Source organism: Neurospora hispaniola (genome assembly GCF_033458365.1).
Source record: "Neurospora hispaniola strain FGSC 10403 chromosome Unknown B0T23scaffold_7, whole genome shotgun sequence".
Taxonomy (NCBI): Eukaryota; Fungi; Ascomycota; class Sordariomycetes; order Sordariales; family Sordariaceae; genus Neurospora; species Neurospora hispaniola.
In genome coordinates this window covers 2,386,913-2,401,843 of record NW_026944412.1, presented here as the reverse complement: position 1 = coordinate 2,401,843, position 14,931 = coordinate 2,386,913, and the positions used below count along the sequence as shown (strand labels likewise).

The 14,931-nt window shown below is 36.1% G+C and overlaps 3 protein-coding genes across 3 annotated transcripts; 1 reads left to right on the top strand and 2 right to left on the bottom strand.

The window, feature by feature from the left end:
• Window positions 1-9,438: 9,438 nt before the first annotated feature.
• On the bottom strand, window positions 9,439-10,931 carry B0T23DRAFT_323449 (putative ethylene-forming enzyme; the record flags this gene model as incomplete). The annotated part of the gene is made up of 2 exons (XM_062835357.1): window positions 9,439-10,012; window positions 10,144-10,931. 2 exons carry the CDS (start codon window positions 10,929-10,931, stop codon window positions 9,439-9,441), a joined length of 1,362 nt encoding a protein of 453 aa, XP_062690164.1.
• A 1,691-nt stretch (window positions 10,932-12,622) lies between these two features.
• On the top strand, window positions 12,623-13,199 carry B0T23DRAFT_322450 (uncharacterized protein; the record flags this gene model as incomplete). The annotated part of the gene is made up of 2 exons (XM_062835297.1): window positions 12,623-12,708; window positions 12,851-13,199. 2 exons carry the CDS (start codon window positions 12,623-12,625, stop codon window positions 13,197-13,199), a joined length of 435 nt encoding a protein of 144 aa, XP_062690163.1.
• Window positions 13,200-13,276: 77 nt separating this feature from the next.
• B0T23DRAFT_220896 (uncharacterized protein) lies at window positions 13,277-14,336 on the bottom strand. Its single transcript, XM_062833728.1, has one exon. It carries the CDS (start codon window positions 14,210-14,212, stop codon window positions 13,499-13,501), a length of 714 nt encoding a protein of 237 aa, XP_062690162.1. The 5' UTR covers window positions 14,213-14,336; the 3' UTR covers window positions 13,277-13,498.
• Window positions 14,337-14,931: the final 595 nt, after the last annotated feature.

Sequence of the window (14,931 nt, the reverse complement as noted above, 5' to 3'; positions counted from 1 at the left end):
GGCGGTGTAGTCTATATTAAAGTTATTGTATTTCTTTTAGAGGTTGTTGAATTTAATTATTAAATTGAAATAGTCGAAATTCTTCTAATTAAAATTATCTTAGGCTTTAATAATTATTTTACGAATAATCTTTAATTTATCCTCACTACGTTCAAAGTTAATAGTAATATTTTTATATTAAGTAAGGTCGTTATAATAAAGGCGACCGAATAGGGTAATAATTAATTGGAAAGCGGGGTCCCGAGTAATAACATTAGTTATATCGAAGTAAGCGCGAAGGATAGTTTTCTTTTCCTTATTATTATTAATACTGATAAGAAGGTTATTAATTACTATTGAAGGAAAGAGTTCGACGAACGCGGCTTAATAAATAGTAATGTTAGTAGTATTAATAATTTCGTTAAATACTTTATAAATATTGTTCAAATTAAACAGTGTACTTCTAAAAGGGGTACTAAGATTAATAAAATCGTCGGTACTATTAACAGGAGAGAAGGACGCGTAGTTGTTACTTTCGTTATAAAATATAAGAAAAGTAGTTGTACGAAGCGGTCTTTTATCCCTTAAATAAAGAGTGTTTACCCTTATTTATTAAATGAAGGGAGTGAGACTATAATTGCGATTATTGTGACTTACGATTGTCGGTATTTGGAGTATTAGATTTAGCGATTCGACAAGCGAGGCGATTCCTGTACGCGCGCTAATTGAGAATTAATAGCGCGATAAAAGAAAATGGGTTTGCATTATAAATACAATAATTAAAAAGTGTAATTAACTATTACGAGTAAAGGGTAGATGGTAAATGTGATTATACATAATTGTACGAAGGAGAAAGGAAGAGAAGTGTAGCCGAGTACTTAGAAGGCTAGCCTTATGAAAGTAATCGGCGGCGGGTTTAATAGACCCGCGGTAGGCAGCGTTCTAACTAATTAGCTGCCGGTGGTAATGATAGCGTACGGCAGTCTTAGAAGCTGCTGTACGCTGGCACCAGGCACAAGGCACACAGGCTAACCCTGTGACATAATACCCGCTACAATAAGATTTTCTTTATAGTAGACGTATTATTAATCAATTAGGGAACAGTCCTTAAATAAGTTAGTTTAAATAACCAATACTACTCTTATCGATTTAAGAGTAGTATTTAGTCAAATACCAAAAAAAGATATAATATTATTAAATAAGAACTTTGAGGGTTACTTTATACCTTAAAGCGGCTAAAGCGCTATCTATTTAATACCCGCTTTATTATTAAAATTAATACGTAAATTATAGTATATTAATTGAACGGTACAGCATCTAATATCCTAATAGTAATAATTATACACTAGATTACTTAGATCCGACTATTTAATTTCGAAGTTAGACACATTCTTAGGAAAAAGAATATCATTGCCAACAGCCTTTCCTATATACTTCCTTCGGTAATAGATTAGTAGAATAAGGCTAATAAAGAAAATATTAATAATTATATAGACTAATAGATTTATATAATTAAATTAAATAGAATACTAAACCAAGGGAAAAAAACCTAGGAACCTTTAAAGGGTCATTAGACTTATAACTCTTAAAGGATTGCTAAATACCTTTAAATATTAGAATTACCTACCAACTTAACTACCGAATAAGAACAACAACACTTTAAAATAAAGGTTTTAAAATTCTTCTTCTAGAAAGGAGCCCTATAATTACAACCTATATATATTAATCAGGCGCCACGTAGATTTATAGATAATAATATTAATTACAATATCGTCTTCTATAAATATTATAATAAAGTTAGCTATAAGGGAAGAGAAGTAATTTACTATCGTATTATTAATTTCTACTAGTAGAAGGGTATCTATTCCTATATAGAAACCTATATTAGGTCCTACCTAAATTATTAGAAATAGAATCCCAAACAGTTTATTAATATTTTTTAATATATTAATCTATTATTATAACCATTTTATAAATAAATATTGGATATTTAATATATACCGGGCAAGGATGGAAAAAAGATAAGGATTATTGAAGTACGAGATGATCTTACTAGTTATATTGAAGTAGATATCCTCCCTATAGTAAATTCGAAATATGTCGTTTGTTTTATTAAGGTATAAATTATTTATTAATAGAGCTTTCTATTATTAATCATTATTAATAGCGGATTAGAATTCTATAAAAATTGTAAAGAATTACTAAGGAAATTTAATATTCCTTTTATTAGGATCTTACTATATAATTCTAAAGTAAATAGGGTAAATAAAACTAGACATTTTCCAATTACTATAGTACTAATAAAGATTATAAGTAGTATAGGATTTAACTAAAAATTTTAATTACCCTACATCCTATTTATAAATCGAATTACAATCCGGGGAAACTATGGTTTTACTCCCTTCTATCTCGATTACGGATATAATCCCATTTTACTAATTAAATTTAATTTACCTTCCTAGAGAATTATATAATAGGGTAATATATAGGATAATAAATTACCCGAAGCCCGGCTCGATTTAATACTTATTAAAACCCGTTTATTCTAAGATAGTAAATATAAATTTACCTTTATAACCGAGCGAGTTTCTATAATATAGTAGAAGGCCGTAAAATACCGCAATATAATAAATAAAGGAAAGATTAAACCCGATATTGTAAAATTACGGGTAGGGGATTTAGTATTAGTTTACAACTATATTCGATAAATTAATATAAATTCAATCCGAAAATTCACTTATTATTAGTTTAACCCGTTTCGTATTAGAAAGATTACTTCTAAATATAAATACTTTTTAAAAACTTTAAATAATATTAATATTATAAACCCTTATCCGGCTAAGAAAATTAAAAAGTACTTTTTATATAATAGTATATAGCTGGAATTAAATTGTAATATAATTAAATAGGAGACATTTCCTTTACTATACCCGAAGGAGACCTTAGAGGAACCTGTAATTAACGAAGATACTACTAAAAAAATTATAAATTGTATAATTAATTAAGATAGTAGGAGGAAAATATATTAAATAATATAATAGAATAATAGGAAATTTGAGATTATTTTACTTAAGAGGAAGTTTAAAGATTGGAAACCGATATATAAGCTAGGAAGTAAAAAATTCTAATTAATTTACTATTTTATATAAAAGGAACCGAATAAATATTATTATTCCTTTCGAAGGGAAGAGAAAGATAAAAAGGATTACATATTATTATAATACTAAGAAATATTCCTTATAGATTTTACTTACCATTTCCTTATATACTACTAAATTCACTTTATTCCTAATTAATAATATATAAAAAATTAAAAAAATTAAAACGTTTAAAGATATTTAAAATAACTACCCCTATTACCCTTAAAGAAAAATTTTTTGCGCATTTCCTATACTAAAATTCCCGTCCTAGAATACTGCGTAAATATATTAGTTACCTCATCGACCTTTATATACTAGAGGAATCCAACCCTAGACCCCTAATATATAATTCCCTTTCCCGTCGAAGATACTTAACCCAAGGCCCAATCTCACCCCTAAAAAATAATTTAATACGAAACTATAAAGGAAGAATATTAACTACAGTCCAAACCTCCTAATTATTATATTATTTAGCCTTAAATTTATTAGAATTACCTACTTTAAAAATAAACTCTAAAGAAATAGAATTTATAATATACTCTTTAATTATTCTATAATACTATATATAATTACTATAAATGCTATCCTTAAAATTAAGTAATAAAAGTAAATAATATTCCGCAAAAGGATTTATAATTATAATCTATTCAAATTTATTAGAGGTACTATAGAATATTAATATATATTCTTTTTAGTATATTAAAACGTAGTAATTATACTATAGCGAATTATTGGTATTTAAAGAAGAAAATTAGTAGAGAACTAATTAATTGAATGGAAATACATACTTTTTACTAAAGATTTAAATAATTAACGCCTTCAACCGTTTATCTCGTTGAACTATATAATAGGTATAGCAATTAAACGGCTAACCACCCTTAGCATCGACTTAAATTAAATTTAATACTAAATTAGAGGAAATTATTATTTATTTAACTTAATTTAAAAATTATCCTTTAACTTTAAAATTACTAAATATTTATAAGAACGCTTCCTAATAATTAGGGAATTCCTATAAAAAAATTAAATATAACGCTTTAAGAGGGTAGAATATAATATAAACTCTTAAATAAATAATAATTAATTTTATACCCTCTATTAGCATATAAGCTCCCTAAATAGCGTTTATAAATAAAAGTCCTAGTCTAATCTATTATTAGATTTGTAAATAGAGAAATTTATAAGTTTTAGGACGATCGTTATATTAAATTTAGTAAGAAATAGAATAGGGATAGATTGGTTTAGTAATATTATTGCACTACAGCTAATAAATATTATTCTTATAGGCATTCTAACGAACATTAACTAGCCAATTAATAATAGCGGGAGGAAAAAGTTATACGGGATTTATACATCTTTAAAACTAGTTAGAATTATAAGTAAATATTTTAATAGTAGGTATTTAATATAGAAAAAAAAAATTAATAAAATAATAGGGAATTAATTAAAAAAGGAAAAAAGTAAGAAGGGAAACCCAACCGAGGGAAGTAGGTTCTTATATTCTAATAGTAAATTATTACTAATACTTAATTTATTATTTATTATTCTAGGAAAAGGTAATTATTTAGAAAAAATTTACCATTCTAAATAATTATTAAAATTATTATAACCGTTAAAAAAAAGAAATAAAAAATTCCTACTACTTTAAACCTTTATAATTTACCACCTTTACCACCTAAGTACTCGCTTTAAAAGAAAGGATAAATTAACTATACTAGAGGTAAATACTATAAGGTTAGGTATTATACTACTAGCCAGGTAAGCAATAATTTCGAAAAAATATTTTTAATATTTGAATTTAATAATCGAATAATCTATAAATTATTTATATAATACCCTCTTCCCCCAACCTTTTCCCTACCTTCCTTTTCTTCTCCCTACAATAACGATATTAAAAAGCTTAAAAACTTCTAGAATTTTTTCTTCTCTATTAAAGTAACCCTAATCTAGTACGACCTATATTATTAATTCTTTTATTATATATAGTTTAATATATTTTAAAATATTAGATATTAATTTTAGCTTTTTCTTCCTCCAACGCCTACAAATTAATTACTTACGGTATTATTTTATTAATATATTTTCTAATAACCGTACTTCTTTCTACAATAAGGTTTAGGCTATTTTAAGTAATAATAACGTAGGTAGATCTAATAAGGCTAAAAGTAAAAAACTTTAAACCGCTTTAAGCCCGACTAAAGTAGTAAAATTTAATAATATTAACAATAGACAACCCTAGCAGTTTATTCTTACTTATAGCCTTCAATTTTTATAAAAGTATAATAGAGTGCCGATCCTTAATTAGTTTAATAAACGGGTAATTACGTTATTATTAAACTTCTAATTTAAATAAATTTAGGAAATTTTTAAAATAATATTTAATTAGAATATTATTAATCGAATACTTCAATTAAATATTAATATTACGTCCGAATTACTAAAGACTATATTCTAAGGTTTTATTAATTAGTATATTTAGGATTGTTAGGGACCCTTCTTTAATTTATTAAAAATAATTAATAAATAGTTAAATATTATAAGAATAAATTAATTATATAATTAGATACTAAAGTATAATAATAAATATAAGGCTTATAAAATATATTTTAGCCCCCTTCGAAATCCAAAGTCGAAGAATAGGCATATACCTTTTAATTATCCCTAGCTAAATAATACTTAATTAGATTAGTACTTTAATTTTAATTTACTTTATAATAAATTAAATATTAACGAACTATTTAGTAAATTCTTCCGTTCTAAATTATAACCTAATTAAATAGGCGCCTTCTTATTAAATAAGAATAGGTTTTATAATTAAAAGCAATTTATAATATACTTAGCCAACCTTTAATATAGTATCGATAAGTATACCTTCACTTATATTAACAATCTGGTTACCCTATTTCTATAGGTAATTAGAAAGGGGTTAAAAATAATCTTTATATTAAATAAGTATATTTAATTGAATAATACTAATAAAACTCTAAAATATATAATTAATTTAAGTAATATTAAGTTACCTATAAGGGAAAAAAAGTTTTAAGTAATTTTTATATACCTATAAAATATATATTTTTCGGTAGTTATCTTTAATTAATTAGTAGGCTAATAGGATTATTATAATTCTAATTTATATAATTCTATATTAAAGAATATAGAATTAGCTTTAGTTTTATTATTTTAAAAATTTAATATTTAGGGGGTAATAAAGTCTAACTTAAATTTTTTTATTTATTAGATCGACTTTATTACTTAAAAATCCGATTGGATTTATAGATTAATAGTGGTGGAAATTGTACGAATGAGATTAGTAGAATATAATTTAAATTTTTAAATATTTATACTTAAAACTTAGAAGTAGAGTATAGTATTAAAGGAGTATATAGTATTTAAATAAAAATAAAAAAAGAACGTTATAATATAATAGTATTAAAGAATAATCTATAATATTTTATAGATAAAGTAATAGTAATTTAAAAGTCTATTTAGGAATTTTTTAAGGGAAGTATTATTTATAATCGATAGTAGATCCGATAATATCCTCTCTTAATAAAGTAAATATATATATAATATTAAAGAAAAGCCCTAGCATCTTATATAATTTGAAGATTATATTATTTAAATTAAAGAGAATTAACTATAAGGGTTCGGAGGTATAGAGATCTTTCTTCGCTATTAATTATATAATAGCCTTAATACTATAATTAACTTTCCTCTATTCTAATATATATTAATTAAACCTATTAAGGAAAATAATAATAAAAATTCTTTATTATTTAATTTTTTATCGTCCAGCTTTTCCTCTCCTATTTTTATAGTATAATAAAAAGAAGTTAAAAGATTAATCTCTTCCTTAAGTAATATTTATTTACCTTTAAATTCTTCCCGAAATTTAATTCTAACTTTAATTCTACTTTAATAAATTATAACTCGTTTTTAAAATTTAAAAATAACGAATTAGCCGTCCTCTATTCCAACTTCGTCTCGTTTAGTAATATTATTACCTCTCAATCCTTATTCAATTGGAAAACGAAGTACCTCTATTTAATTAATTATTAATAATTAAATATACTATAGCCTAATATTAATTATATCCAACCCTACTAGGGAAATTAGAGCTCTTTCTATTAATATTTTAATAAATTGTATATAATTATAAATTCCTTTTCTACTTAAAAATATAAGAACTTTTAAATTATTATTAGAAAATAGAATTCTATTAGTTCCGAGAAATATTAGCCTACTAAGTACCTTAAAATTACTTATAAATTTAGTATAGATATCTATTTAAGTAAGGAGGATTAATTAATTATTAATCCCTTTAAATTTTAAAAAGCCTTCGAATTTATTTACTCCCTTTAATTCCTTTTAATATAGGCGTATATTATTAAACCCTATACCTATATTATAATAAGGATTATTTTTAATATTTAAATTTAAAAGTTTTTATTTAATTAAAGAAACTCCTATTGCTAATTAAAACTTAGTAGCTAATTAACTATAAATAGTAGTACTATTTAATTTTAATTCTTATAAATTTATAATAAACTCTTTAATCTACCCTATTCGCTATACAAAGCACAATTTAGATAACCTTCCTAAATACAATCCTAATAACCCTTCTTAAATTATAATGGAATTTGAGGAAAGATTTAATTTAAATATTCGTTTAAAATTATAAAGACCTTTATAATTTATTAGAACAACCTGGAATAATATTATTTAGAGAATAAATAATTATTTCCTTACTAAAAGTATTAGAGAAAGATATTTAATTATAAAAGGTGAGAGAGGATATAAGGGTAATAGAAATAATAAAGGAAGGCACTAATTATATATATATATATATATAAAGGTAAGTCTACTTAGGGGACTTATCGTAGATTTAAAGGGAAGATTTGATTTGGGGTGGTATATAGGAATATATATATTAGTTTTTAGTAGTGATTTTTTTTTTTTTTTTTTTTTTAAAAATTTTCAAAATATATAGGATTAGGGAAGTACTTTCTAAATTGAACAAACCTAGACAATTAATATAGAAAAAGAATAGAAAAAGAAGGAGATTGAATATAAAGAAATAGGATAGGAGATTAATAGAATATTAACTTTTTATTAAATTAAATAATTAATTTCTATTTCTTTAGTAATTCTTAATTATATAAAATTAATTTTTAATAGTTATTAATTATTTATTTTTATTTATTTAATATATTGAATAATCCTTTATCCTTCTTAAGGAAATGTTTATTCGTATTCCTATTTATATTCGAAAGAAAAATATAGAAAGATCCGATAATTACCTTCGTTTTCCGGCGAAAATTGAATATTAAACCATTCAACAAATACATAACTCTAATAAGTCGTATTTAGTTTAATACCTCCCATTTTGACTATTTGAAAAGATTTAAAAATCATTTACCACTCTACCTAATTAGACAGCTAAGAACTACGGTCCTTATGTATCGTACTGGTCGTAGTAGTATTAGTGTTGTTATTGTGGTTTTCTCGCCATTTTATTATAATACTATAAAGCAATTAGTAATTAATATTAATTGTAATACGAACGCCTTATTATTAATTATTTAATTAAGTGTAGTCGGTTTGGCGGGTATAACGGTAGTTGGGTTGGGGGTATGTGGTTGTGCAGCGATAAAATGTGGCTTTGACTGTGTAGGAAAATATCGCATGTTAAAATCGTTGAATTTTATTAACATTTCGTTGGATATTATATGATATCTTAAAAGTGGGTTTTACTATATAAAACGCGGGACTTTACATATCAGCTGTCATCGGTTGGCATGTGGGGAAAAAGGGGTGCGGGAAGTCAAAATAGGGTGCGCGAGGACATTGGGGACGGTGCGGCAAGTTAAGCTCTAAGTAAAAGGTAGGTAAACACCTTGGAAATAGCCCTCCTGAAGTGAATTCTCTTGTTTCCTTGCCCACTTGTCGTTGTCCTATCGCTAGGCAACTCAAAACATCTTGAAGAAGTAGTATGTGAAAGGTCTACTGTAGTGGTTTCGGACGCTTGCTTGTGTAACAAAAAGATGCTTTCGTACTTTCTTCTCCCGTGCGGTCTCTCCGTCTGTGTAAGGTATTGTTTACGTATAATCAAGAATCAAGGAAAGGAAATAAAGCAAAGATAGCTAGACGTTAGGAGAGTGGTATCGTCGAACATTAAAGAAATCAAGCTAAGTGCTGTAGCCGCCTTTTCTTCGTAAAACTCCTCATCTCAACACATAGCGCCCCGGGTAATGCTTTTGTATACACAATGGAAGAAAATAAGGGGCTTGTGAAACTGAAAAGGAACATGTGACAATCTTCAATCGAGCTCAGGCGCGGGCATGACATCCAAGGTCCTCAACTCCGGCTTCGACAGCTTCGCGTAGCGGTTCTCTGCCAACAGCCTCTTGGTGGTGATGCGATCTGGATAGTTGCGCATGAACATGTTGGTGAAGTGGGTGCCGTAATGGACGCCCTCCTCGGTCTGCTCAGGGGCGGTCCGCATGCCACCGCAACCCTCGTTGATAGGCTTGATGACAGCTTGGAAGGAAGGCTCATGGAAGTAAGCCATAACGAAACGCTCGCGAGTATTGAGTCCCACCTTGTGCGGCGTCGCAGTCAGGTAGTTGTTCGTCAGGTACTGCATCATATCGCCAAGGATGACTGTGTGCACCCCTTCAACGGGCGGGATGTAGAACCACCCGTCTGCGTCCTCCTTATGGCCGGCGGCGGATTTCTGCCAGTTTGCAAACTTCTCGTCGTCCCGAGGGCGGCGGATGAAGAGACCACCAACGTCGTCCTGAGCGGCGATGACGAGCAGGCCGTAATCCGTGTGCGAGCCGATGCCTCGGCCTTCCTTGCCCTTTCCGTTGGTAGCGTTGCGGGGTGGGAAACTGACGTGAAAACAAAGCGTTAGCGTATGAATTTCTCGTGTGAAACGATAAGCAAACGGCCCGCTCCTCTCCCGAAGTGCAGGGTTGGGGCGGCATGACAGGAGTAGAAGTCATCATGTTTGACGACTTACCGAAGGACCCTTGTATGATGCCAACCATCACGGGTGTACTGTGTGAGTGTACCGGGAGCAACACCCAGACCAAACTCGGCCAACTGGAGGATCTTCTCGCCCTCGAGCCCTAGGTTGTCGACGTATCGCATCATGGGCTCCTTCATTTCCACATCAGGCCAGGGGCAAGGGCCGTGGCAGGGCCACTTTGCCCGGACGCGCGGCTCCTCCAGGTCGAGATCCTTGGTGATGGTGAAAATCTCCGAGTAGTCAGCGATGCCGTCCGTCACCTCCTCGCCGGATGCAATATAGCCGGCATAACTCTGCGAGTCCACACAAGCCGCCTTCTCGGCCGCAGGCTTCCGGAAGAAACGCTTGCTGGCGGCCTTGGCGTCGTTCCATAGCTTCTTCTGCAGATCGCTCTGGGCGATTTGGATGATTCCCTCGTAGCGCCAAGTGTCAATGATGGCCTTGCCAAGTGCGCGGTCGCTAGCAGAGCCTGTGATCTTCTCTGGGAGTTCAAAGGTGTCGAGGTGGGCGACTTGGGCATTGAAACTGGGTGGCATGGTCTTGCCCAAATCATCGCGAGCATGGATTTTGTCGGCGACGGTAGCGATCCTGCTCGGTGATTGGATCCTAGGCTGCTTGTTGGGCTGGCGAGCGACGTCGATATTGAAACCAGGCGGCATGGACATGCCATTGCCGGATCCAATGTCGAGTGAGCCAAGCGCGGCGGTACTAAGGCGAGCGCGGCTAGTGATGAGACGGCGGCCGAGAGGCAAAACAGAGCGGGTAGCGAGGCAACTCATCGTGGGAGAGTATGAGTAAGGTATGACTGTGAGTGACAGGCGGTTGCAAACGAGTTCCAAGGTAATGTGAGCGTGATACTAGAGCTCTCAAGCTCAGATTGCTTCGGTGTCTGCGATGCTTGGGAAAAGTGATGATGATGCCGATGGTGGTGATGAAGGGGATCTGAGGTGGTAGAGACCCCTTTCTTATATGTTCGGGTCCTACATCTATCGCCAGCGACCATTTGCGTCCTTACCTCGGTGCTAACATCCCATCCCCAGGCAACCAACAGGAGCCGCAGATTGGGTGTTCCAGAATTTCCCAAAACTGATTGGACATCGTATATGGCAGGCGCGACGATGCAGGTTAGAAAGGCCGAACGAGAGCAAGCAGTGTATCGGTAAGAGCTATCATCAGCCCCCCCTGTCGTCTTTGCAGGACTCAGAAAGAATCCGGGATGCGGCCGCCGTGTTACACGGCAATCTGCCGAGTTTTGATCGGATAAAGTTGCCAAACAGGGGGCTACACAACCATCATGATCTATTGGAGCCAGATGGAGGTTGTGGCCGACCAGCATAGCTGCTGGTCCCTATTCCCAAAGACATACTTGAAACCACCGCAATCGGACAGAGTGTCCTGTGATGGACCCCCTTTGGAAAAAGTGCTTCACTGCTGAACGCGGAACCTTGGTAGTCATCCTAGTGAGTTACTCGACTGCCGGTCCCACGCCGAATCGACCTGCCCCGTTCTCGGCGCAATTCTGTGGCCAGTAGACTAGTACACGGAGTCGCGCAGCATCTCATGGGGAGGTAGAATTGCTATGTGTCTGGGCTGCTGTGTAAACAAGTTGAGACATCAAATTGTCCATCACAGTCCCGTTGCTCATGCCGTCCTTGGGTTAATGCCTTGTCTGAAAACAAGGGGACGTGGTGGCACACCCAAGAAGACAGCAAGATACGGATAAGAGACTAGCAGCACCGGGACCGATACAGAGCTGCCCTCTGCTGCCTCGTTGCCACAGAGTGAAGGCTGGCTTTGGTAGTCAAGATGTGAGGGTACTAACGCTGAGGTTTCGCACCGGCAGGCACAAAGTGCGTATGGCACAGAGACAGAGAAGCGTCAGTGTTTCCCCATCGAAACCTAGCACCCAATGCACTTGTGGCATGCGTGGATCCTCAGTGACTGACTCTAGGCGGCGTGCGAGTGGCAAGTGAACGGTAATGTGGGGGGAAATGGCCCGAACACAATAAACGAATGCAGCCAGCTATACGCAAGTACTCCAGTCGGCCAGCGGTTGCCTGAGCACAAAGTCGTGTGTCCAACTCACCTGAAAAGTAGGTGTAGGGTGCATGTTGACCAGTCATGGCCCGCCTGGGGCTAGTAGACTCCTGCAAATCTGTCACCAGGCCGCTGGTGTGATATTTCCCCTCACGATCCGGAGACATGGACGTTGAAGCTTTTGGCCGGGGTTGCCGGCCGTCGGAAGAGCTGAAGTGGTTGAAGCTTCTGCATGATCTAAGCGGTAACAAAGCCAGAACTGCCAGAGATCAAATTCTAGGCCCGTGGCTGTGTCTCGACGACCCCCGAAGTCCTGCTCGGTCGCAAATTTTCTAAGCGCGGTATTAGACGGTTGTGGGCTGGCGATTGGCCTCAATCTTTTATGGCCCTTCTATGGCCCCCCCGAGCCCTTGCTCTTCTCTGCTGGGCAATCATGGCACCCTTCGGGTTTGGGGACCCCAAGAGGGTTTCGATATCTCGGCACGCCCTAGTACGCGTCGTTGACGGCTCGGACATAATGTAAACTCAAACATGCCCAGTCAGTGATCCCGATAGAGACTGCGTGAGCATGACAATGTCACCATGGTTTTCTAGATGACCGAGATGGACTTCGCGCAGCTCATTCCCTTCCATTTCTCGAAAAGACCGTCGGTATTTGCAGGTGTATCGTACTGGAGTTCTGTGAACCGACGTGGTGCGCCTATGGTGACTCCTGGAAGAGGGCATCTTGTCCTGGCGTTGCCTCGAACGTGACTGGCTGTCTTGGCCAAGGAACCGTTCCTTCCCAATCCCAGCCGGATGCGTGGAACGATTGGCAAGGCTTGAACGAGCGAACACTCCCGAGAGAGGGCACACAGGTGACACATGCCACCTGTGATCGAGATCTTCGGTTTCGTGTTAAGCCTTGGAAAGCGATGGCTCTCGGATGGAAGTCATTCACTAGAGGGAGGAAATCAGTTGGTCAGGCAAGGCGGAGGAGATGTCAACAACGTATCGTTTTGCAAGGTTAGATATTAAGGTATACTAGCACCAAAGATGAATGGATTCCCGTTCACCTCCTCCAGCAACGCTGTCCAGCTCTTGGTTGGCGTTGGAGTGTTGTAGTACGCTTCGCTCCCTTTCCGTCCATGGGGGTAAAATAGAGAGTTTGATGACTCATCGGGCCCTAGGTAACTGGGCATCCCATGGTGAGTCGATCTAATTAGAGTCCTGCAGACGACCGAGAACAAAAACTAGAACGTGAGCCAGCCCGGTCAAGATCGATCAGGTCAGGGCAAGATTCGGGCTGAAAAAGAGTATGGCATGTGCATTAGGTAGTCGTCGTGCCATTCCAGGGTGGATATGTCGTGTGCCATATGCCGTCGTCGTATGAGACGCTGGAAATATTGCTAATGAAGGTCGTTGGAAATGGAATAGAGGCAGTGGTGGTGGGTACCGTGACCGTGATCGAGATGGGGGACTCTGTCGACGTGGTACTCGGCGAAGGTCTTGTGCTTAAGCTAGACACGGACTTTGATGTGTTAGACGCTGAAGGAGAGGGGGAGGTCGACGCGGCGGTAGAGTTCGATGTCTTGGATGTTGATGGAGAAGGGGTTGCCGAGATGGTCCGATAGGACATCGTGACCGCAAAAGACAAGGAGGAGAATGAGGATGTGGAGGATGCCGTGGCCGCCGTCGTGGTCGATGTAGATGGTACGACGTGGACGACGGTGGTGGTCAAAGTTAGAGTGGGTTCAGGTTGAATAGGCACCACGGAAACCGTTCTCGTGAGGGAGTTTGCGGGTGAGCGAGTGGACGATTGAGTGAGCGGTTGGTGAGCGGTTTGCACCACAGTCTTGGTCACGACCGGACCCCCAGGGCTATGTTCCGGACCCGACTCTCCGTTGATCGGGACTACCGAGTATGTTGCTCTCGGCAGCAAAGGCTCAGGAGAGCTGTCGTGCTCGATGAGAGGCAGAGCTTGACAGGCCGTAAGGAGGGCAACAAGCACGAGCGTGGGAAGATGGGCCCAATGGACGCGCATTTTGATCTCATCTAGAGAGATCAAAGTACAGGCTGACGACGGCGTGGGTGGGAGCACCGGGTTCCGACGATGCGGAATAGCTTCAAGGCCGTGAAAAGAGGGGGTAAACAAGGGAGGAGGGGAAGGACAGCAGACGTTGAAATTGACCTGAGTGAAACAAGAACAAGAACACTCCAACCCGGCCAGCGATCACGGCCGCCTTTTTGAGAGATGCAGTTGGCGATATACCCTAGTACACATAGCGCCCGCTTAAGGTCCAAAATCGAATGGCTGGATCCCTTGGCGTGGAGGACTGTAAAACAATAGTGGCATCCCCATCCCGTGCTTGTGGTCCTCAAAGCTGGAACCCGACATCATGTTGGTCGAGTCCACCAAGATGCAAATTGGGTGGTTGAAGCAATTCATACCTCTAGCTTCATGACAGAGTAGCAGCAGTTGGCGCCGCCGAGCTTCCACTTCCTTTCCTTAGTTTGAACCCCAAGTTCATTCAAGGTTTAGTCGATCTCACCATGAGTGGACACGGTCTGAGAAGCGAACCGGCGGGCGCTCCCGCCTTCCATTCAGTTCGTTAAGGTTGAAGTTGATCGGATCCACTCACGCAGCACCCTGCAGTTTCCACTTTACAGGCACGCGCTGCCACTGCGTAAGCCATGATTTGGGAAGTGCTAAGCCACACTGCATCACCCTGTAGTATAGGTGTACAGTACCATTTCCAACTT

What these genes read in the sequence shown, in the direction of transcription:
- B0T23DRAFT_220896 (XM_062833728.1), bottom strand. Translation starts at nt 14,212, where the DNA reads ATGCGCGTCCATTGGGCCCATCTTCCCACGCTCGTGCTTGTTGCCCTC.